At 42.4% G+C, this 26,449-nt stretch overlaps 1 protein-coding gene across 3 annotated transcripts in view; it reads right to left on the reverse strand.

Moving 5' to 3' along the window:
* Window positions 1–26,449, reverse strand: part of ZNF423 (zinc finger protein 423) — a 484,624-nt gene that overhangs the window by 175,431 nt on the left and 282,744 nt on the right. For all 3 annotated transcript variants that reach the window (XM_060787886.2, XM_060787887.2, XM_060787888.2), the window contains one exon: window positions 17,912–17,996. In XM_060787886.2, coding sequence (XP_060643869.2) covers window positions 17,912–17,996 — 85 coding nt within the window. The remainder of the gene's footprint in view (window positions 1–17,911; window positions 17,997–26,449) is intronic.

Below are 26,449 nucleotides of genomic sequence, written 5' to 3' on the forward strand. Positions count from 1 at the left end.
AACATTTTCAGCAGAGAAAGATCATATCTAATGGGCAGCCTTACAGCTTAAAGGACCAGTTTAAAGTCTCCCAGAGGTTTGCAGTTCAATTTCAGCTGACCTTTAATTAAAGACAATACACCAAATTGACACCAAGAGAATTAAAACTGCAGTATAAATTCAGCTCCATAACTAGCATCCAAATAATTTCTTTTGTTTCTTGCCGCATCCTCGGCAAAGTTGTGGACGTCAAATTCTCTGGCTTGAATGGAATGGCTTGAACATAAAGGTCGTAACAACATAATAAATCTTGATTTGTCCCTCTCAAGAACTGTATGTCAAGCAAGGACTTTCCCCAATAATTAGCCAGCTGCAATGAAGACAGGGAAGACAAGAAGGAGAGGGCATGGAAGACAGATAACACTGGCCCACACACATTTTGTGCCTCAAATATCAACCCTGTTTCCAGGTATATTTGACCTTCTGATTCCAAAAATTGTATCCGTTTTCCCCTATCAGCTCTAGTTTTTGAGATACAGTACATATCACATCTCCCAGTTTTTATCTGCTTGCCCATAGAAAACCATGATAACCATATCTAAGAAACTAAAGCTGATGTGGTCTATCCAATTCAATTTTCTGAATCAGTGCCCCAAATAACCCCAGGAGCAGATCGATAAACCAAGACATCAATGTTTTTGCTGTTTTGCTGTGTAATTTTTGGCAACCAAGAATGAGATTTCTAGTTACCAAGACAGTGAGTTAGTATGACCTGGAGGGTCTTCTATAAAACTGAGAATATCATGTGAACATTCTGTCTTTTTGGTGAAAGATAACTCTCTAGTATAGTGGTTCCCTACCTTCTTTTGACCAGGGACCATTTTGACCAGGGACCACTCTCCAACATTGGTACCAAAAGGGTTACAAATCAGTTTTCGTCAACTTTAGATTCTGTTTGGTTATTTGGGGTGCTGATTCAGAAAATTGCACTGGATAGACCACATCAGCTCTAGTTTCTGATACAGAATATATGCCATCCAGTAGTTGCCATCCGATCACCCACAGAAAACTATATTTAATCATCTAGAGCCATGGACCAGTGGGCCACAGCCCACAGTTGGGGAATCACCGCTCTAGTGAACCTCACATCTCTTTTGACCACACCTGGGTGGTAGTACACAAGAGGGCTCTCCAGCTGATATCTTGCTATTTAGTAGTTCAAGGCTAGTTCTGTCAAAGACACTCAGTTTAATAGATCTCAGTGCATGAGGGAACAACAGTGCCAATGATGATCTGAAAACCATTTTATTCTGTAGCACACTCAAGTACTATACTATGGTTTGTCATAAACAGGAGTTCTCCTAGGACAGTGTTTCTCAACCTTTCTAATGCTGTGACCCCTTAATACAGTTCCTCATGTTGTGGTGACTCCCAACCATAAAAAAAAAATTGTTGCTACTTCACAACTGTTATTTTGCTACTGTTATGAATCATAATGTAAATATCTGGTATGTGGGATGTATTTTCATTCACTGGACCAAATTTGGCACAAATACTCGATATGCCCAAATTTGAATACTGGTGGGGTTGGTGAGGGGATTGACTTTGTCATTTGAGAGTTGTAGTTGCTGGGATTTATAGTTAACCTACAATAAAAGAGCACTCCACCAATGATGGAATTGAACCAATCTTGGCACACAGAACTCCCATGACCAATAGAAAATACTGGAAGGGTTTGGTGGGCACTGACGTTGAGTTTTGGAGTTGTAGTTCACCTACGTCCAGAGAGCACTGTGGACTCAAACAATGATGGATCCGAACCACACTTGGCACAAATACTCAATATGCCCAAATGTGAACACTGGTGGAATTTGGGGAAAATAGACTTGACATTTGGAAGTTGTCGTTGCTGGGATTTATAGTTCACCTACAATCGAAAAGCATTCTGAACCCCACCAATAATGGTATTGGGCCACACTTCCCACACAGAACCCGCATGACCAACAGAAAATACTGTGTTTTGTGACTGTCTTTGGTGACTCCGCTGACATCCCTCACGACCCCCGCCCAGGGGTCCCGACCCCCAGGTTGAGAAACGCTGTCCTAGGACTACAGGCTGGGTTGCATGATTGAAACTCCATACCTAAAGATCTATGAGAACCTAAAACCTACTAAGATCACATTCCAAAATGGGAAATCAATGGCCTCATTCTAAAAGTGGTATTTCAAAGATGGAATCTCTATCAAGAGGATTCTACCTTGGGATCTTTCTGAACACTTAGGCAGGTCCTCTCACTGGCAATGAGAGAGAGGTTTTCTCAGTAGGCTTCCTAGATACTGAACAAAGAGCACTGTTGGAAAATAACAAAGGAGGACTCTTGAGCCATTTTGCCACCTCTAAGTTGCAGTACAAATCCCACATTAAAGAGAATTTGCATTAGCTGTATGGCTTTGCTACAAAGTGACTCTGGAGAAATGCATTCATATGGCTTTGTTACAATAAAGAAACTGGAAAATAGAATCTCAAAAGGTTCCCCGCTTCTCACTCCAAACAATTCATAATTTTGAAGGCAATTAAAAGCACTGAAAAGTAAAATAATAGATTACCACACACACGTATAATCACAGAACGAACGTTTTTGGAAAGAGTAGTTTCCATCCTGATATTGGAACGCTGCAAAGTGATGGAGACACTTGCTAACTTCAGACTAGTCATGGCGGAGACTCACACCTGATTGCAAAAAAGTGTTTTATCAATTGTTTCCTCCAGCACCATATTCATGTGCAAATATGAAACCACTAGGAAAATGTTTAAACAGGTGTAATCACAACTGCCTCTGAAAATTGGGTTGGAGGGCTGAAAGGAATCTTAACACGGTTCAGAAGGAGCGAAGGCAACACAAAAGCTGCTATCGCAGTCGATTAGGAATGTATCATGCAAAAGGAGAATGTTGTCATAGTAGCTATAAAAATGTCAGTGAAACTGAGCAACCATTAGCCAAGTAGTAAATGAAAGTGCGGGATAAAATGCAAAAAGGGGGAATGCGACTGAATATATTAAGGGAAATTATGCTTCACTCCGAGGGTAGATAAAGAAGCAAAGCAAAATAATATTTGCTCAAAATTCCTCTGAACAAATATGCACAGATAGCAACTGGAAAAGAATACACACGGTAAATCCGGGTAGCACAGTTAATATTTTAGGAAATAAACTTTGAGAGCTGAAACAAAGGCAAGGTGTGAGTAACTTCGAAGTCAGAGCCAGCATGCACAAAGCCAAGCACATAGTTGCTTTGTCCCACATATAAAGTGAGGATGCTTTGGGCACATATTTCTTTGCATACACACAGATGTACACACATAGTGTTTAAAGCTACGGATTGAATGTGATGATTTTAAATAACATTTTAAATGTCATGGTTGGGAATTGTAGGCGATTCTTCTTCTGGGCCACTTTCTAGACTGTATTAACACGGGTAGAGTGTCCAGATTAAGGGAAGTAATGGTCACACTCTCTTCTGCTTTGGTCAGACCTCACCTAGATTCCTGTTTCCTGTTCTGGGCACCAAAAAATATAATTTATAATATTATAATGTAATGCAATATACTACTACTACTACTAATAATAATAATAATAATAATAATAATGTATTGTTGAAGGCTTTCATGGCTGGAATCACTGGGTTGTTGTAGGTTTTTTCAGGCTATATGGCCATGTTCTAGAGGCATTCTCTCCTGACTACCTCTGAGGATGCTTGCCATAGATGCAGGTGAAACCTCAGGAGAGAATGCCTCTAAAACATGGCCATATAGCCCGAAAAAACCTACAACAACCCAATAATAATAATAATAATTATTATTATTATTATTTATTTATTTGTTTATTTATTTCGAGCGCTTCTACCTCGCCCTTCTCAACCCCCCAGGGGGGACGCAGGGCGGCTTACAAAAGGCACAATTTGATGCCTAACACTTCACAAAATACAATATAACAACAACAATTATAACTAGTTAAAACAATCAAATTAATACAATAGCAGCAATAAAAATCATCTTGTGGTCAACGTTCGCCAATTCATAAATCCATAGTCCATCCAGCATTATCATAAGTCCTTTCCTACTCTGGTCATCATTGTCCTTTATCCATCTGCCAGCTTACCCAAAGGCCTGGTCCCATATCCAGGTTTTTAACTTCCTCCTGAAAGAGAGGAGGGATGTTGATGATCTAATTTCCCCGGGGGGCGCATTCCACAGGTGAGGGGCCACCACCGAGAAGGCCCTGTCCCTCGTCCCCACCAGTCTCCCTTGTGATAAAGGTGGGGCCGAGAGCAGGACCTCCCCAGAGGATCTTAAACTCCGAGGTGGGACGTAGAAGGAGATATGTTCGGACAGGTACACTGGTAATTATAATGTGATATTATAATTATATATTTATATTACATGTAATATTACTAATAATATTACAATATCATGGTCTGATAAAATATAGTAATAATTGATATTGATATTGTACTATGCTAATAATATAATATATTGTGTGTGTGTAGATAGAAAGATAGATAGATAGATAGATAGATAGATAGATAGCCTTTTGGGATGAGGAGGGCGGCATATAAATGTCGTAAATAATAATAATGATAGTAATAATTCAAGAAGAAGATGGACAAGCTAGAACATGTCTAGAGAAGGGTAACCAAAATAGTCAAAAGTCTGGGAACCAAGTCTGTGATGAATGACTTACAGAGCTGGGTATATATTGTCGAAGGATTTCACGGCCAGAATCACTGGGTTGTTGTAGGTTTTTCGGGCTGTATGGCCATATTCTAGAAACATTCTCTCCTGATGTTTCGCCTGCACCCAATTTTCCTAGTTTCCAACAGACCTCACAGCCTCTGAGGATGCCTGCCATAGATGCAGGCAAAACGTCAGGAGACAATGCTTCTAGAAACATGGCCATACAACCTGAAAAACCTACAACAACCCAGATGTGGGTGTGTTTAGCTGGAAGAAAAGAAGGAGAGGGCATATGAGAGCCATGTTTAAATATGTGAAATGAGGAGGAGGCAGGCTTATTTTCTGATGTTCTGGAGTCTAGCAATCTCATCAGATGGGCCATCAGAATCACCATGAATCATGGCAAATCTAGCAGTACCCAGTGTGAGGAACCCATCAACCCATGCCCACATTGCCTTCCTTCCCTTCTATTTCATCCCACAGAGGGGGGCATCCATAGCCCAACTTCCCCCCATTGACTCCAATCGAACGAAGGAAGCCTCCCATGTTGCTGCCACAGCAGCATGCATTGGAAGTAGTTCTATGCTATGGGATGGGATCCGTCGGACTCGGTCGTAAAACTATAGAGCAGTGGTTCTCAATCTGTGAGTGGCCAGATGTTTTGACCTTCAACTCCCAGAAATCACAACAGCTGGTAAACTGCCTGGGATTTCTGGGAGTTGTTGGCCAAAACATCTGGGAACCCACAGGTTGAGAACCAATGCTATAGAGAAACCATGCCACTGATGAGGTCATTGGAGACTAGATTACAAGTAGCAAGGGGTTCAAATTGCAGGAAAGGAGTTTCCACCTAAACATTAGGAAGAACTTCCTGATGGGAAGAGGTGTTCAGCCATGGAATAAGCTGCCTCAAAGTATAGTGGAGTGTCCATCGCTGGAGGTTTTTAAGCAGAGTTTAGATGACCATTTGACAGGAGTGATTTGATTGTATTTTCCTGCATGGTAAATGGATTGGATCGGATATCCCTTGTGGTCTCTCCCAGCTCTATAATTCTGTGAAATATTCCAGGGAGCATTAGAGGTTCTTGTGGGGTCTTCTTCTCATGACCCAGAATACTAGGTTTGATCATAGGTCAGAATGAGCAGATCAATATTCTTCCCCTGGGGCCTTTCGAGGGACCATACTGGGCTCCCACCACCATCACCACCAAAAAGTGAAAAACACCAGACAAGGCAGGAATGAACTTCAGGTTTTGAGGAAGGTTTGAAAAATATCTCACAGTGTTAGTGTGTGTGCAATTATATAAAAAAAAACGCTGTTCATTCGTTCAGTCATTTCTGACGCTTTGTGACTTCATGGACCAGCCCACGCCAAAGCTCCCTGTCGGTTGTCACCACCCCCAGCTCCAGTCACTTCAAGGATACCATCCATCCAACTTGCCCTTGGTCAGCCCCTCTTCCTTTTTCCTTCCTTTCCCCCCAGCATCATTGTCTTCTCTAAGTTTTCCTTTCTTCTCATGATGTGGCCAAAGTACTTCATCTTGGCCTCTACTATTCTTCTCTCCAATGAGCAGTCAGGCTTTATTTCCTGAAGTATGGACTGGTTGGATCTTCTCACAGTCCAGCACTTTCCTCCAACACCACAACTCAAAAGCATCTCTCTTCCTTCGCTCAGCCTTCCCTAAGGTCCAGCTCTCACATCCGTAGGTTACTACGGGGAATACCATTGCTTTAACTATGCAGATTTTTATTGCCAGTGTGATGTCTCCACTCTTCATTATTTTATCAAGATTGGACATTGCTCTCCTCCCAAGAAGTAAGTGTCTCCTGATTTCCTGGCTGCAGTCTGCGTCTGCAGTAATCTTGCGCCTAGGAATACAAAGTCTGTCACTGCCTCCACGTTTTCTCCCTCTATTTCCCAGTTGTCAGTCATTCTTGTTGCCATAATCTTGGTTTTTTTGATGTTTAACTGCAACCCAGCTTAGGTCTAGGTTATTCTCTGATGTTTCGAGAAGAATATGGAATCTGTTACACCACTCTTTGGATATCAGCCAAGCTATTTAAAGTATATACTGCACTGACATCTAAAGTATGTCCAATATATCAAGGTCTTCAAAGTTGTACATGACAAAAGAGCAACAACTTGAAATAGGCATTTTTTAAAAAAAACAGAAGAGAACTGGTGAGAAGCATAAAAGTCTGCAATATGCCTGTAATTAATTCATACATCTAGCTGGAGTCGAGAAATGTGTTCATGCTGATCGTTCACATGTAATACTTCAAAACCAATCTGTCACACTTTTTTGTCCTTTAATGCCTGCTACCAAATGAAACAAATTTGACCACAGAGTCCTTTGCAGAAATGTATTCCAGCTATTTGATGCAATCAATTAATATTAATTTTAATGAATAACCCCTTTGAAACGCCACAAATCTGAACTAATGGAGGATATAGAAAGAGTAATAGGTTATGGCAACAATGAAGGATGACTGGGAGTTTTTGTTCTTTACCTATCGAAGTGGACATCAGCTGCCTTGCTTCTGAAATGCTACCACATAGCTAATTGCAAAGCAATTTGTTGCAGGAAATAGGATCACACCTGCAATTAGTCAACTCATTTGCTAATATTTACACATGCAGATTTCTTAAAACTCTAAATGTATGTTATTGGACACAGAAACTGCATATATAGCAGACAACCCACACATGGCTGTCTTATGTAACTCCCATAAATTTCTACGCAGAAATGACATCTGCATACAAAATTGGTAATGGGAAATTCCTAAAAGTCACTCCTAACTCTTGGTGTTTAACAACTTTAGTAACGAGAATAAAATAATCTTCCAACCCAATAGTCCCGAATTCTTGCAAATCGAACTAAGATCTTGGCCTGTTATAAATCCCATACTTAAATAGCACCTTATCTTACATTCTCCTCAATCTCTCCTAAACATTGAAAATGGGAGTCTACAAAGAATCTATATATCTATATATATAATTTATTTATGACATTTATATATGTGCATACAATATATTATATTATTAGCCTGGCACAATATTAGTATTATATATTATTATATTGTACTATGCTGCAATATTATTAATAATATTACATGTAATATAAAATTATTATATTATATTGTATTATTATTATATTGTACATACAATATATTATAATTATTAGCATAGCACAATATTAGTATTGTATGGTACTATACTACTATACTTCAATATTATTAGTAATATTACATGTATATACAATTATTACACACACTATGCAGGTAGAAGAAAGCATGGGCGGTGCACAGTGACTAATGTGGACCCTATGAATGAGAGACCACCATGTCACCTAATCCTCAGCAGTATTGCTCAAGTCTTGATTCAGCTTTGGCTTCCTTGGTTGCCTCTATCCATTTATTATGTAGTCTTCTTCTGTTCCAACTGCATTCCACTTTACCAGCTATCGTTGTCTGTTAAGAATTAGTTATGTCTTCTCATGATATATCCTGGCATCACTACAGTGGATCCCACAGTTACACAACCTACTATGGAACATGCAATATAATACTTTGACTAATGTGGATTCCATGAATGAGAGACCACCATGTCACCTCATCCTCAGCAGCCTTGCTCAGGTATTGATTCATCCTAGGCTTCCTTGGTTGCCTCTATCCATTTATTGTGTAGTCTTCTTCTGTTCCGACTGCATTCCACCTTACCAACTATCATTGGTAAGGAATTCTATATAAGTTGTATCTTCTCATGATACACCCCAACATCACTACACTGGATCCTACAGTTACACAACCTACTATGGAACATGCAATACAAAACTTTTACTAATGTGGACCCTATGAATGAGAGACCACCATGTCAACTCATCCTCAACAGCCTTGCCCAGGTCTTGGCTTCCTTGGTTGCCTCTATCCATTTATTGTGTAGTCTTCTTCTGTTCCGACTGCATTCCACTTTACCAACTATCATTGTCTGTTATATCGTTGTCTGTTAGAGTGAGTTATATCTTCTCATGATACACCCTGACATCACTACACTGGATCCCACAGTTACACACCTACTATGGAACATGCAATTCAAAACTTTGACTAATGTGGACCCTATGAATGAGAGACTACCATGTCACCTCATCCTCAACAGCCTCGCTCAGGTCTTGGCTTCCTTGGTTGCCTCTAACCATTTATTGTGTGGTCACTTCTGTTCCAACTGCATTCCACTTTACCAACTATCGTTGTCTGTTAAAGTGAGTTATATCTTCTCATGATACATCCTGACATCACTACACTGGATCCCACAGTTACGCAAACTAGTATGGAACATGCAATTCAAAACTTTGACTAATGTGGACCCTATGAATAAAAGACCACCATGTCACTTCATCCTCAACAGCCTTGCCCAGGTCTTGCCTTCGTTGGTTGCCTCTACCCATTTATTGCGGTCTTCTTCCGTTCCAACTGCATTCCACCTTACCAACAATCGCTGTCTGTTAGAGTGGGTTATGTCTTCACATTATACATCCCAACATCAACTGTGGATCCCACAGTTACACAACCGATGATGGAACATGCAATATGGCCTTGAGGTCACCCAGTTTGCACTGGTTGATTCGACTCCACACTCAAGAAGTTAAAACTGGGAGAGAAGGTCATGCAAAATGAGAGTCCACTCTAGGAACAACCTCCCAGAGAGAAGGAAATTGCTTGTATAACTATGTTTATATCAGGATAGCACCCTATCAAGATTCTGGCTTGACTCTTGTCTTGAAGAAGCAATTCAGAAAAGACCTCCTCAGGTTCTTTTTGTACACAACTATGGACAATACGTTGACTTCTCATATCAATCTCCGAAACGCTGTGTTCAGCTGCTCCATTGCTCCCTCTACCCTCGGCACAGGAGATAGACTGTGCATCATTAAGAGCCTTCTGTGAACCCAGCTGCAGCGTGGCCATCCTTTGTACCCCCTGCAGTCTCCACTACTGAGCATGCCCATCCTCCTAGGCATCTAATGGAGAGTACACATCAGAGGCAACGGAAGGTGGCGGGAGGGGTGGGGGAGAAAGTGGGGAGAACACACTTTAAACATTATCAGGTCAGCACAGGAGGAGGCAAGCAGTACAGAAGCCGGCGGAACTGCAGAAAGTTTTTTGATATACTCCGGAATGGACTCCCCAAAGACCTCAAGAGCGGGGAGAGGGGTCCCTTTTTCTTCCGACAAATTAAAACGTTTCAAAGGTGCCCCCAATCGGCCAGGTTGCTTCAGAAGGGGCTTCAGATCCCTAGATGGTTTTTGTAAGAAAAGGGAAAAGTGTGTGTGTGATGAGGAATGGAGGGGAGAGCAGTTCCAAACAGTGTCAGTTGGAGGGTATGTTTTCCCATGCGCCCCCCTCCCATCCAGACAAGGGGGGTCTGTTCTCTCGTTAGAAATATTCCCAGAGGCCCCAGTATGAAAACAAAGCAACATGTTTCCCATTCGTTTCCTCAAGGGATGCAGCCAGTCTGTTCCACCTCTGGGGAATGGCATCTAGGACCCAATATGCCACTGAGTTTGTGCATGTGTATATATGTGTATATTAGAGATACACATTGCAAAAGGAAGCAAAAGGGTTTTTTTCCCAAGGAGACATGTGTGAGTAGCACCAAATGGCCCCCCACATGTGTTATCCCTGCATAACAACGACAGCAGTCATAAGACCTAAGGAGTTGTAAAAGGAGGCACCATATTTAAGATCCCTTCGCCTTAGTCTTCAGAGCTATTTGCTTACTAAGAACAATGCCCATGACTCCTTGTTAACTGGAGAATAAAACAGTAAATTCTGAGAGTGCCTTGGCTCATGAGAAGATCCAACCAGTCCATACTCCAAGAAATAAGGCCCAACTGCTCACTGGAGGGAAGAATATTAAAGGCAAAGATGAAGTGCTTTGGCCACATAATGAGAAGACAGGAAAGCTTGGAGAAGAGAATGATTTTGGGGACAATAAAGGAGAAAGGAAGAGGGGCCGACCAAGGGCAAGAGAGATGGATGGTATCCTTGAAGTGAATGGCTTGACCTTGAAGGAGCTGGGGGTGGCAATGGCCGACAGGGAGCTCTTGCATGGGCTGGTCCATGGGGTCACGAAGAGTCAAAAGTGACTAAATGAATAAACAACAACAAAATGGGCAGTAACTTTTTTTTTTTACTGAAACACCCAACAATAATATGGATTTGTTGTCCCTCAAAATTTTCACTCTTGATCTGAACACAGGCTTCTTTTATTTTACTTAGTGCTGGTGTTATCTCATGATGTCTTCTCACAATAGCCAAGTCTGTCAAGCAATGGATCTACATAAATTGTCCAGGATGGGAAGTCCTATATGATTTGCAGGCCACTTTAACCATCTCAAATCATGTGCAAGAACTTCTGAGCATAGGACTACTACAAAATTAGCCAAAGACCATCAGAAAACACAGTATTTTCTGTTGGTCATGGGGTTCTGTGTGGGAAGTTTGGCCCAATTTCATAATTGGTGGGGATCAGAGTTCTCTTTGATTGTGGGTGAACTATAAGGTCCCAGGAACTACAACTTCCAAATATCAAAGTCTATTTTCCCCAAACTCCACTTGTGTTCACATTTGGGCATATTTAGTATCTGTGCCAAGTTTGATCCAGATCCATCGTTGTTTGTGTCCACAGTGCTCTCTGGATGTAGGTGAACTACAACTCCAAAACTCAAGGTCAATGCCCACCAAACCCTTCCAGTATTTTCTGTTAGTCATGGGAGTTCTGTGTTCCAAGTTTGGTTCAGTTCTATCACTGGTGGAGTTCTGAATGCTCTTTGATTGTAGGTGAACTATAAATCCCAGGAACAACAACTCCCAAATTAATCTCCCACTGCCCAACCCCACCAGTAATTAAATTTGGGCGTATTGGGTATTTGTGCCAAATGTGGTCCAGTGAATGAAAATACATCCTGCCTATCAGATATTTACATTAAGGTTCAAAACAGTAGCAAATTTACAATTATTAAGTAGCAACGAAAATAATTTTTATGGTTAGGGGGAACTGTATTAACTGGGATTATGGTGCAACAGGCTAGGAGTCAGCTGCATTAAAATCACTCCTGACTAAAAGGTCATGAGTTTGAAGCCAGTCCGGGTTGGAGGAAGCTTCTGACCAAATTGTGTAGCTTGCTGTAAACCTTTGCAGCCCGAAAGACAGTTGCATCTGTCAAGTAGGAAATTTAGGTACCGCTTACATGGGGAGGCTAATTTAACTAATTTACAATGCCATAAAAATCTCCAGCAAGGATGCAAAGAATGAGGAAGTACTTCATCAGTGTGACAAATGGACAATGAAGCGACAGCTCCCCTGGTGGCCAGAATGCCCTCATCAAATGTTAAACAGCCTCTGTGTGTCTGTCTATATATGTTGTGTGTCTATGGCATTGAATGTTTGCCATGTATATGTACATTGTAATCCGCCCTGAGTCCCCTGCGGGGTGAGAAAGACGGAATATAAATACTGTAAATAAATAAATATTAAGGGGTCACAGCATTAGGAAGGTTGAAAACCACTGATCAAGAGAAAGTTGCGATCGTTCTGTTTGGACATACCTATGAACCTAGTGTCACATCTCATTGTTAGGGTCCAGCCACTGAGTCATTCTGCAATAGGATGTATGCACTGGATATTGACAGATCACCAATAGTCCCACCTCCCTTTGGCTGCTTTATGCTTGAAATGTATCTCCAGCTGCCTAAAGACACGTTCTTCACACAGATCTTAATAAAAGAGGGGGAAGTTTGGTGGGAACGAAGCGAAATCACTATGGTCCAATTAGCAAAGCTCTCACCCTTCGCACCTGCAAACAAGAGATTGCATTAACACCTGCCACAAAAGCAAACATTTTTAGATAACTTCATCTTAACCTCCCTGACACTGCCGGCAAGCTCCCTGCTTAGCGCTACCGTGGAAATTATGATGAGTGACAGTGCCTATTTTTCTCCCAGAAAAAAAAAGGTTTTGTGCTAATCTTTGGTGTCAGCGTTTCAAATTCTCCCTTCAACGTTTGTGCATAATTCGCATTAATGATAATGGGCGCTCCGTATGTGGAAGAATAGATTCTTTAAATGCTAAATTGTTCAAGGGAAATCATTGCGATTATCAGAGACGAACGTCGCACACGAACACGCAACGCAACACTGTAGGGCCCTTGACAGATCTTCAGCGACATGCGTCTGGAGTGGCATGTGTAAGGAACTCCTCTGCGGTCTATGCATCAAAATAAACTAAGCTCTTGAGCCTTCACATATATTTATAACATCTGTGCAGATAGATAGATAGAAGAAACGGTTCTTGGCATTCTTCAGGAGAGAGAAAAGCAACCCTCGCAGCTGCACCAGAAATACGGGCCTTTGGATTGTTGTAATTTCATTTTTGAACTGGGTCTCATTCCAAATAGAACCAAAGCCTGAAAGCTAGCAGGGCCTTGCTGGGGAAAACAAAGACTGTAAATGTCACAAAAAAGCAAACCTTTCCCCTCAAAAATCCTTCTAAGACAACAAAAGTTGGGTTTCTACAAAAGCACACACACAAAAAGAACCTTAAACTTCTCAAGCATTTTGTTTTGACAACGTGTTTCAGAAATTTGCCAGTCCATGTGGACTGGAAGTCATCCCTTATGGTTTAACTGGGTGCTTCCTCCATCCATGTTCAACATCTACACAAATGACCAGCCACTGCCAGAAGGGACAGAGAGTTCCATCTATGCTGATGATCGTGCCATTACTACTCAAGCAGGGAGCTTTGAGACAGTAGAACAGAAGCTCTCCGAAGCTCTAGGTGCTCTTACTGCCTATTACAGGGAAAACCAGCTGATCCCCAATCCATCTAAAACACAGACATGTGCCTTTCATCTCAAGAACAGAGAAGCATCCCAAGCTCTGAAGATCACCTGGGAAGGAATCCCACTGGAGCATTGCAGCGCACCCAAATGCCTGGGAGTCACTCTGGACTGTGCTCTGACCTACAAGAAGCACTGCCTGAACATCAAGCAAAAAGCGGGTGCCAGAAACAATATCATACGAAAGCTGACTGGCACAACCTGGGGATCACAACCAGATACAGTGAAGACATCTGCCCTTGCGCTGTGCTACTCTACTGCTGAGTATGCATGCCCGGTGTGGAACACATCTCACCACACTAAAACAGTGGATTTGGCTCTGAATGAGACATGCCGCATTATCACGGGGTGTCTGCGCCCTACACCACTGGAGAAATTACACTGTTTAGCCGGTATTGCACCACCTGACATCCGCCGGGAAGTAGCAGCCAATTGCGAAAGGACCAGGGCAGAGACATTTCCAGCTCATCCCCTATTTGGGTATCAGCCAGCACGTCAACGACTTAAATCTAGAAATAGTTTTCTAAGATCTACAGAGACACTCGCTGGAACATCTCAGCAAGCGAGAGTCCAAAAGCGGCAGGCTCAAACCCAGCACCTCCACCAATGGCTGATACCAAATGAGAGACTCCCTCCTGGGCACACAGAAGACTGGGCAACTTGGGAGGCACTGAACAGACTGTGCTCTGGCACCACGAGATGCAGAGCCAATCTTGAGAAATGGGGCTACAAAGTGGAATCCTCGACATGCAAGTGTGGAGAAGAGCAAACCACTGACCACCTGCTGCAATGCAACCTGAGCCCTGCCACATGCACAATGGAGGACCTTCTTGCGGCAACACCAGAGGCACTCCAAGTGGCCACATACTGGTCAAAGGACATTTAATCAACTACCAAACTCACAAGTTTTGTATTTTGTCTGTTTGTTTGCTTTGTTCTGTCAGAAATGTAATATAATGGACTGGTTGCTCTGACACGACAAAAACTGGGTGTCACTCTGAATAAATAAGTCTTGAAAGCCAGCAGGACCTTGCTGGTGAAAACAAAGATTGTAAATGTAAAATGTAAACATTACAAAAAGCAAAACTTTCAAAAAAAAATCCAGCAAAGGCAACAAAAGTTGGGTTTCTATAAAAACACGCCAAAAAAAGCCCCTCAAACTTCTCAAGCATCTTGTTTTGACAACGTGTTTCAGAAATTTGCCACATTTAAACTATAGAAATGTGAGCAATTCAATGTCATGACATACAAAATTGAAGCATAATTGCTTCTAAGTGGTTGACTAGCAGTGAGCGTTTCTCTTCTTCCCCTCCCTGAGCCCAACAAAGCTGAAAATGTGTTGCTTAAAGTGGAAGATCTTGTCAAAAGTTTCACTTTAACGTACGTGGGATGGGAAAGGGACAAGGCTGCATTAAGGCATTTTAAGCGGCTTTCCAAATGGAGACAATTGCGTCTTTTAAACCAGGAGGTTCTTATTCACTCTTAGCGGAAGCCTCCCCAAGGTGAGTGAGACAAGTGTTTGAAACATACCTCCCAAGTGTCCAAATTTAAGATCAGGGGGAGATAAAATGGAAAGTAGCAAGAGCTTGCACCAGATGTTTCATTTCCGAGAACTCCAAGAAACAAAAGCTCATGAAGAAGATACAGTAAAGTCTCGCTTATCCAACCTTCACTCATCCAACGTTCTGTATTATCCAATGCAGTCTGCCTCCCGCCCGGATCCACAGCTCTTTCAATACATTGCAATGTTTTGGTGTGAAATTCGTGAATGCAGTTTGTTTTGTTTTGTTTTTTCATGTGAGAGGAAGCCACAGGGAGGAGAGAGCAAGCTTGTTTTCTGCTTCCTTGGAGACTAGGACAAAGAACAATGGCTTCAAACTACAAGAAAGAAGATCCCATCTGAACTTGAGGAAGAACTTCCTGACTGTGAGAGCCATTCAGCAGTGGAACTCAGTGCCTCGGAGTGTGGTGGAGGCTTCTTCTTTGGAAGCTTTTAAACAGAGGCTGGATGGCCATCTGTCAGGGGTGATTTAAATGCAATATTCCTGCTTCTTGGCAGGGGGTTGGACTGGATGGCCCATGAGGTCTCTTCCAACTCTTTGATTCTATGATTCAATGATTCTATGTCAGGAGCGACTTGAGAAACTGCAAGTCGCTTCTGGTGTGAGAGAATTGGCCATCTGCAGGGATGTTGCCCAAATGCATTTTTTAAAATGTTTTTACAGATTACCTGTCCAAACATATCTCCTGTTACGAACCATCACAAAGTTTAAGATCATCTGGAGAGGCCCTGCTCTCAATCCCACCACCATCGCAAACGCAATTGGTGGGGATGAAGGACAGGCCTTCTCAGCAGTGGCCTCCCATCTGTGGAACTTCCTCCCTAGGAAATCAGACTGGCCACCTCCTTCCTGCCTTTCAGAAGGAAACTTTATGGGACCAGGCATTTAGCTAGTGACTAGCAGCAAATGGAAAGAAGACTCAGGCAACCTATGACAATGAATAGACCCAGACTTGGATTTAGTTTTTAACTGGGTGTTTAATCAATTGTTTTAATTAACTGTTTAATGTATTTATTGAAATGTTTTATGGTTATGATGGCACTGTATGGTGCTTGTTATGAGGCCACTCTTAGTGGGATATAAATATAGGAAATAAATAAATAAATGTACCATCCTTGTGGGAGGCTTCTCTCGTGTCCCTTCATTGAGCTGGAGCTGATAAAGGGAGCTCATCCGTGCTCTCCCCAGGTTGGATTCGAATCTGCAACCTTCAGCAACCCAACCTTCAAGTCATCAGTCCTGCCGGCACAAGGGTTTAACCCACTGCGCCACTGGGGACACCGTAAATACAGTAATTACTACATAACGTTACCGTGCATTGAACTGTTTTTTTTTCTGTCAATTTGTTGTAAAACATGATGTTTTGGTGCTTAATTTGTAAAATCGTAACGTAATTTGATGTTTAATAGGCTTTTCCTTAATCGCTCCTTATTATCCAACATTTTCGCTTATCCAACATTCTTCTGGCCCGTTGATGTTGGATAAGCGAGACTCTGCTGTACAATCATGCCATTCTCGATCTCAGTATGGATTCTGGGACAATGTATTGTCGAAGGCTTTCATGACTGGAATCACCGGGTTGTTGTAGGTTTTTTGAGCTGTATGGCTATGTTCTAGAAGCATTCTCTCCTGACATTTCACCTGCATCTATGGATAGCATCCTTAGAGGTTGTGAGGTCTACAATTATAACAGCAAAACAACACTCAAACACAGGGAAACTCCAGAGAGGAAACAATCAGGGACAGCTAATCACCTCTCAACAAAAGATTCCCCCAGGCACTAACAAGCCACACCAAAAAACTGCCAGGCCAGCAAATGCTAATCAAGGTGGCCAGCTGAAACATTCACACCTGCCTCGAACAGACAAGAGTTCTTTGTCCCACCCTGGACATTCCACAGATATATAAACCCAATTTTCCTAGCCCCAAACAGACCTCACAACCTCTGAGGATGCTTGTCATAGATACAGGCATAACATCAGGATGGAATGCTTCTAGAACAGGGCCATATAGCCCGAAAAACCTACAACAACCCAGCATCTGGGGCAAATTTAAGCTTTTCCATAGACAATCCAATGGCACTACAAAGACCACAGTCAGAGATACACGGAAAAAATGTTTCATTTTTCAGATCCAAAACCTAGTCACAAACTAAGAGAACCATGGTTTGTGTAAACAGTGGTTAGCTGTTATACCACTAAGAAAACACAATTAGGAACACTACTATGCCTCAAAAGGTGAATTACAGATGGGAAACATGATGAAATGTGACATTTGTTGACCAATATAAATTCAAAAACCAGCATAATAAGTAGATATATAACTTGAAACTATTGTTTCTCTACTGCATGAGTTTCAGCCAAGGATCAGACCATGGTTTGGCATTACATCTGTATTCAACCTAGAAAGGAAATCGAGACGTTCACACTCAACCCAGCAACAGTCCACATCTCTCTAATTAAAACTATTTTTATCTTCAGGATTATTCTTAACAAACAATATGGCTTGGAGAAGTGCACCAACTGTTTCATTTGCCCAAGATTGATGAGAAAATTAACTCTGAATACTCCTGATCCACACATATATCCACACTGATACAACGGCACCTTGGAGGTCCCTGTGAGTCAGCTCCTCATCCACCTGCATTTATTGAAGCCAGGTACGGAGAACGACACTGAGTAGAAAAGTCCAAGGAAGAAGAAGGAAAGAATTTCTGTGAAAGAATGAAAGTATTCTTACCTATCATGTGATTTGCAACATGGATCTGTATCTCTCTTTCATTCTCAAAGGTCATCTGGCACTTGATGCACTGATAGGTCTTCTTCTGTTGAAACAAGAGTAGCAATAAAAAGTAGTAAGAAAATTACATTCATTATGATAATTTGCCTGCAATAGGAAAAAAAAATACCATCTTGTATATTCCTCTGTCACTGTTTATGCTCAGGCTCATCTTCTCCTAGAGCAGTGGTTCCCAACCGTTTTTTGACCAGGGACCACTTTGACCAGGAACCACTTTGACCAGGGACTCCTTTTAACCAGGGACCACTTTGACCAGGGACCACTTTGACCAGGGACCCCTTTTAACCAGGGACCACTTGACCAGGGACCACTTTGACCAGGGACCACTTTGACCAGGGACCGCTTGACCAGGGACCACTTGACCAGGGACCGCTTGACCAGGGACCACTTAGACCAGGGACCGCTTGACCAGGGACCGCTTGACCAGGGACCACTTTGACCAGGGACCACTTGACTAGGGACCACTTTACCAGGGATCACTTTGACCAGGAACCACTTTGACCAGGGACCACTTTGACCAGGGACCACTTTGACCAGGGACCACTTTGACCAGGGACCATTTTGACCAGGAACCACTTGACCAGGGACCACTTTGACCAGGGACCACTTTGACCAGGGACCACTTGACCAGGGACCACTTTGACCGGGGACCATTTTGACCAGGGACCACTTTGACCAGGGACCACTTGACCAGGGACCATTTTGACCAGGGACCACTTCCCCTCACATATTTATACATGGCTATCGCGTTTCTTCTCAGCCTTCTCTTCTGCAGGCTAAACATGCCCAGCTCTTTAAGCCGCTCCACATAGGGCTTGTTCTCCAGACCCTTGATCCTTTTAGTTGCTCTCCTCTGGACACATTCCAGCTTAGAGTCAACATCTCCCTTAAATTGTGGTGCCCAGAATTGGACACAGTGTGATTCCGGATAAAGTGGTATGTTTATTATTTGTTTAGTCGTTTCCAACTCTTCGTGACCTCCTGACCAGCCCATGCAAGAGCTCCCTGTCGGCTGTCACCACCCTCAGTTCCCTCAGAGTCAAGCCAGTGACTTCCAGGATGCCATCCATCCATCTTGCCTTTGGTCGGCCCCTCTTTCTTTTTCCTTCCATTTTCCCCAGCATCATTGTCTTCTCCTCATAGAGCTTGTTCTCCAGACCCTTGATCATTTTAGTCGCCCTACACTTCTTTTTATTGTCATTGTCTCCAATATACAAGATACAGAAAACCTACTTGGACATTTTAACCGAAACTATGGTTTCAAGGGAGAAAAAAAAATAATGCAGAACTTCAGGCAGAAAAAAGGATACCTTGCAGAAGTGAAGGTATGAACCCTAGAGCCACGGAAAACCTACAATGAAATGTGACACGGATTTTCTTCCCCCATTTGTTAGACTTCTCCTGTGTCACACTAATGAAGCTTAGCTGCTGAAACAAGGAGATAGCGTGAAGAAGCAATTACATGAGCCATTTATTCAATCAGAGAAGATGAGGTTTGTATTTAAGAGTGGCAGGGGTGTGTCCTCGTGGTGCTGAGACAGAAGGAAATCCCTAGGAATAATTTATGCCGGGATTAAAAGTTAAAATGGTTGTGACAGCAAAGCAACGCCGTGACGATATTTTGAAGCCCGTCACTAATGTTTCTCTCCTTTTTTTTGCAGATTAGCTCGTTTTATATTGTCAGACCAAGTGGCAGGAATGTCCATTGCTTACTAACAGCACCAAGGAGGATACTTGATCTGTACTAAGGTAATTTGTATACAGATTGTGCAAGTCTGTAAAAACACAGGAAGAGATATATTACAGCCCTACCTAGAGCAGAACAGAACAAGGAGTCTACAGGGTTTCTTTTCACGTCAGGAGCAACTTGAGAAACTGCAAGTTGCTTCTGATGTGAGAGAACTGGCCGTCTGCAAGGACGTTCCCCAGGGGATGCCCCGATGTTTTACTATCCTGTGGGAGGCTTCTGTCATGTCCCCACACAAGAAGCTGGAGCTGACAGATGGGAGCTCACCCCACTCCCCAGATTCGAACCACCGACCTTTCGTCAACAGTCCTGCCAGCACAAGGGTTTAACCCATTGCACCCTTGGGAAGTCTACAGATAAGCACATTTTGAGAATATGATATACAAGATATAGTTTTACCGGATTGGCATAGAATCTTGGCATTGGTTGCCCAGCCCCAGCCACATTCTGGACATGGAGATCAAGAGGTGTCATAAACCCTAAGAGAATCCAAGAATTCAAATATTTCCATTGCATTTCGATTTGAACTACTAGGTAGGCAGAAGTTGGGCTAAAGTATTGGCTTTTCAAGATAGAAGTTTGTCTCATGTGATTCCAAATGCATCACTCCGAAATTTTCCAACTGATGCACTCCAAATGAGTTAATGCTGATACCTACATAGGTTTAGCACTTTGATAATTATTTCAGTTTCAATTTCAAACTAAAATCCAAGGTGTATTCAATACCTTGTTCCACCAACCAGAGACTAGGGATGTAAATAGGGGTGCGTCTGCACTAAAGAATCAATGCAGGACCGAGCTTTAGCACAGCAGGTTAACCACTAGCTGCAGTAAATACTGCCAATCAAAAGGTTGCCAGTTCGAAGCCCTGGTTGGGGTGATGTCATGTATCATGTTCTGCAGTTGATGATGGTTGGTGGTGGTAGGCCTAGCAGTTGGTGACGGAAGGGTTAATGGAAGTCTTAGTTCTAAAGGGTTGAGTAATCTGTAAGTAAGAGTTCATGGGTGAAAGCAATTAAGGATGGAGGTATACAAGAGATAGGTTGGGTGTTTCTGGATATAATGAGCAAGCCTTGGGAATGATACTTGAGAGAAAAATATTTGTCTTATTTTGGTGGTAGATGCTGGTGATTTTCCCCCAGCCTTGTGGATTTCTGGTATCCTGGCCTGTCTCCTGTACTCTTGGAACCCTAGAACCTTGAATCTCTGGGCAGGCTTCTGTCTATGGTCTAGATCAGGGGTCTTCAAACTAAGGCCCGCGGGCCGGATACGGCTCTCCAAGGTCATTTACCCGGCCCTCGTTCAGGGTCAACCTAAGTCTGAAATGACTTGAAAGCACACAATAACAACAACAATCCTATCTCGTCAGCCAAAAGCAGGTCCAGACTTCCCACTGAAATACTAATAAGTTTATATTTGTTAAAATTGTTCTTCATTTTAATTATTGTATCATTTTTAAGTGTTTTCTGCATTACAACTAAGATATGTGCAGTGTGTATAGGAATTAATTCATGTTTTTTTCAAATTATAATCTGACCCTTCAACAGTTTGAGGGACTGTGACCTGGCCCTCTGTTTAAAAAGTTTGAGGACCCCTAATCTAGACTCTTGGTCCCTGGACTTGCTCATTGAACTCTTGGCGTTTGACTGGACCTTTTGACTATGGTGTTATCTTGAATCTGCAACAGTGTTTTCTGTCAGTTTTTGTTTTATATTCTGTGGCTGAGTGCTATCTTTATGTTTTATATTTTGGACTATTAAAACAGCCAGAAAGTAAGTGCTATTTTAATTAAATTGTTTAGCACAAACTTTGAGTTTGTTTGGTTCATCTCTACCTGAATACGGCAGAGCCCAGACATCGTGGCAGATGAACTCCTGTTCTTTAGCCCAACTTCTGCCTACCTAGTAGTTCAAAAACAGCAGTATGAATAAATAAATAAATACCGCTTTAAGAGGGAAGGTATTTAAGGCACCCATAAGGAAGTGCCAGAAAAATGTCAGTGATTTGATCAAGGAGGAAATTTACGAACTAAGCCCTTTGGCAGGGAAGGTGGAGCGACAGCACCCCCCAAAGCCAGAACCAAACACAGCCTCCAAGATTCATGCATGTTTTTGAACTGTTAAATTGGCAAAAACTGGGGCTAACAGCAGGAGCTCACCCTGCTCCCTGGATTCGAACCTCCAACCTTTCGGTCAGCAAGTTCAGCAGCTCAGTGGTTTGACCTGCTACGCAACCCACGGGGCTATATACATAGCCTTTTTTTTTCTGTCGGTGGTACTGAAATTAATGTGTGTCATGCACGCAATGGCACCTTAGAGTTGGGAAAATACAGGATTTTCTCGAAATCTGGGAAATATGGCATTTTTTTGGGAAATCAGGGAAATATAGCATTTTTCGGAAAATAGAGTGAGCAGTGTGTTACCTTGTAGATGTTACTGGACTACAACTCTCATCACTTTTCTGGCCCAACTTACATATCCGAATGCATCTCCCCATATGAACCATCTAGGACCTTAACATCATCTGGGGAGGCCCTGCTCTCGTTACCGCCTTCATCACAAGTACGTTTGGTGGAGACGAGATACAGAGCCTTCTCGGTGGTGGCCCCTCGGCTGTGGAATGACCTCCCTTTAACATTACGGAAAAAAGTCAAGACATGGCTTTTTGAACAAGTGTTTGCAAATGCAGAATAGCTGACACAGGAAAATGGAACAACTACACAATGAGTCCGGATGACATTTTTAACAAGGACACACTATGAATTTATGTTTATTGATTTGCTTAGTTTTTATTATGTTATATTTTTAATTGTACTTAAAACATTGTAAGCACTGAATTTTGCTCTGTTAACCACCTTGATTCGCCTGCAGGCTGAGAAAGGCGGTATACAAATACAGTAAGTAAGTAAATAAAATAAAATAAATCATTCTTCTCAATAAACTATGCTGGTGTGGATGGAGCCTGAAGTTCAACAACATCTGTAAGTCCAGGTCTTACACGAAATCTTGGGTAGAAGACACAATTAAACGCTACCTATCTCTCTCTCTATCTCTCTTTCTCTCACACTCTGTGTGTGTGTACGTGCGTGTGTCTGTGTGTGTGTGTGTGTGTGTGTGCCCAGAATTGTGTCCAATTCTGGGCACCACAATTCAAGAGAGATATTGACAAGCTGGAATGTGTCCAGAGGAAGGCGACTAAAATGATCAAGGGTCTGGAGAACAAGCCCTATGAGGAGCGCCTTAAGGAGCTGGGCATGTTTAGCCTGAAAAAGAGAAGGCTGAGAGGAGACATGATAACCATGTATAAATATGTGAGAGGAAGTCATAGGGAGGAGGGAGCAAGCTTGTTTTATGCTTCCCTGGAGACTAGGACGTGGAACAATGGCTTCAAACTAGAAGAAAGGAGATGTCATCTGAACATGAGGAAGAACTTCCTGACTGTGAGAGCCATTCAGCAGTGGAACTCTCTGCCCTGGAGTGTGGTGGAGGCTCCTTCTTTGGAAGCTTTTAAACAGAGGCTGGATGACCATCTGTCAGGGGTGATTTGAATGCAATATTCCTGCTTTTTAGCAGGGGGTTGGATTGGATGGCCCATGAGGTCTCTTCCAACTCTATGAATCTATGATTCTGTGTGTGTGTGTGTGTAGTAAAAAGAACCTGGGAGCATCTCTCTTTCTCTCTTCTTCTTGCCCATTAATTATTTTTCAAAAGGCTCTCCCTGCAACCCCTTTCTCCCTCAATGTTTACCTTGGAGATTTTCCGAGATTCTCTAAGCCACACCTGCAGGATTTCAGAGGTGTTCTTGTTAGTGGAGTATTACAGGCATCCAGAGCTTCTTCTATATTCCGAGCGTGCCCTTTCCCTCTTGAGCTACAAATATCAATACATTCTGGCACTTACTGAAACATGTACTCCTATTGTTTTTAATGTAATCTCAATATAGCTCCTCTCTGACTATATATTTTTGTAATCCTCTCCTGTTAGACCCGGAGTAAAGGAGGTAGGGAAAAAAAACCACTTGCACATACACAAAAATCAATAATGGTCCGAAATAAAAAGAAGGAAAGAAACGCGGGGAGGGAAGGAGAGAGAGGAGCTGGTCAAGAATTATAGAGTAGTAGCGTCATTTCGACAGCTGTAGGCTGTTCGGTTTGTATTGCGCGCACAAGGCAGGCTGGAGTAAAAACGGCTTTTTACCTGTTGTATTACAAATCAACAAGAGATTAGAAAACAGAGAACATGTTGTTCAATTTAGTTTGACTGGCTATCTTTGATAAGCGCTTTTAACAAGCTGCTGGAAGTTACTGTACTCTGGAAAGGCAATTGGTGTTCAGGGCCCTGGCTGTAATGTTAAAAATTTATGGGGTTACATGTGACCAATCTCCTTCTGAGGTCAAGCTCTTTGTGTCTGTGAGCCAAAATGAAATAGATAAATAATCTAACACCACCATCCTAAAAGTGTGTGCCTGACCTAATTGTTCTTACACTTATTTGTACCTCCTGCATTTTGCCTTTCCCTCTTTCTCTGCTTGCAATTACAGAAGCGTCTCACTTATCCAACCTTCACTCATCCAACGTTCTGTATTATCCTGCTCGGATGCATTGCTGTTTCAATACATTGCAATGTTTTGGTGCAAAATTCGTAAATACAGTAATTACTACATAACGTTACCATGCATTTATTTATTTATTATTTACTAGCCATCCTCTGCCACGCGTTGCTGTGGCCCACATGGAAGTTCTGTGTGGGAGGTTTGGCCTATTTCTAAAGTGATTTCACTCAAAGACCCTTTCACTACCATTGGTGGGGTTCAGAATGCTCTGTGATTGTAGGTGAACTATAAGTCCCAGCAACTACAACTCCCAAATGTCAAGATTCTATTTTCCTCAAACTCCAACAGTGTTCACTTTTGGGCATATTGAGTATTCATGTAACGTTTGGTCCAGATTCATCATTGTTTGAGTCCACAGTGAACTCTGGATGTAGGTGAACTACAACTCCAAAACCAAAGGACACTGCCTTGAGTTGCCTCCGGGCTGAGAAAGGCGGTATACAAATGTGGTAAATCTATATAAATAAAAATGTAATGTTTGTTTGTGGGATTAACAGAACTAAAAAACCACTGGACGAATTGACACCAAATTTGGACACAAGACACCTAACAACCAAATGTATGTCCTTCACTCAAAAACATTGATTTTGTCATTTGGGAGTTGTACTTGCTGGGATTTATAGTTCATCTACAATCAAAGAGCATTCTGAACCCTACCAACGATTGAATTGAACCAAACTTGGCACACAGTTCTCCAATGACCAACAGAAAATACTGGTGGGCAGTGTCTTTTGGTTTTGGAGTTATAGTTCACCTACATCCAGAGATCACCGAGGACTCAAACAATGATGGATCTGGACCAAACTCTACACGAATACTCAATATGCCCAAATGTGAACACTGGGGGAGTTTGGGGAAAATAGAATCTTGACATTTGGGAGTTGTAGTTGCTGGGATGTATAGTTCACCTACAATCAAAGAGCATTCTGAACCCCACCAACGATGAAATTGAACCAAACTTGGCACACAGTTCTCCCATGACCAACAGAAAACACTGGAAGGGTTTGGTGGACAGTGTCCTTTGGTTTTGGAGTTGTAGTTCACCTACATCCAGAGTTCACTGAGGACTCAAACAATGATGGATCTGGACCAAACTCTACACAAATACTCAATATGCCCAAATGTGAACACTGGTGGAGTTTGGGGAAAATAGAATCTTGACATTTGGGAGTTGTAGTTGCTGGGATTTATAGTTCACCTACAATCACAGAGCATTCTGAACCCCACCAACAATAGAATTGGGCCAAACAGAACCCCCATGTGGGCCACAGCAACGCGTGGCAGGGGATGGGTAGTACAATAAATAAATAAATTTCTTCCCACCGCTGTCACAGATGTATAAAACATGGGGTGCTGGATATCCCTATTGTGAGCCAAGCAGCCCTGCTAAAGGGGAATTAGCTGCATACACAATGCAGCTTTACCCCAGGGATCTTGGGGTTTGAGGGGGTGTCCACATTGTAATTCAAGCAATGCTGCTAAAGAAGCATTAGCCGCACTCACAGACTGCTGCGACACCCCAGGGACCTGGGCCTGGCTTGCGTCCTTCTAAATGTCAAGGTTGACAGTGTCAGAGGAGACAGGCCAAAGCCTGGACCAGGAGCAGTTATAGGTCAAGCGGATGGGGTCCGTGGAGAATGATGAGGGGACAGCCCAAAAGGGCAAATGCATTGTTTGCATCCATCCGCCTGCTCCGGAGATTGTTATTGTTCCGGGGAAGGTAGAACGGCAGGTCTATGGCATTAGCATATATGCCAATCTCAGGCTCCTGTGTAAAGTGTAATTTGGTGCAGGTCTGAATTCTGATTTTTCATTATCTTCTACAAAAGAAATCTGCCCTCTTGGGAGGAGATTCAAAGCATTTACTTTGTTGAAGAACTTAAATTCTCTCCTGAGAAAAGAAGAGGTATGGAAGCTCTTGCTGAAGAGACACAGTTAAAAGTAGGCGTGCGGGAGGAGAACGGTAGCAATTTCCACTCACGACAACTGTGTTATGGGAAGGGGGGTGGAAAGAGGGAGAGAACAGGTTCAAGCAAGAGCTTGGAGTATTTCAGCTTCTGTGTGCGCCCTCATATGAAATCGGAATTAGTGCGGCATAAAAGACCGTTCCTGTTCTTGA

Source organism: Anolis sagrei, chromosome 8, assembly GCF_037176765.1.
Source record: "Anolis sagrei isolate rAnoSag1 chromosome 8, rAnoSag1.mat, whole genome shotgun sequence".
Taxonomy (NCBI): Eukaryota; Metazoa; Chordata; class Lepidosauria; order Squamata; family Dactyloidae; genus Anolis; species Anolis sagrei.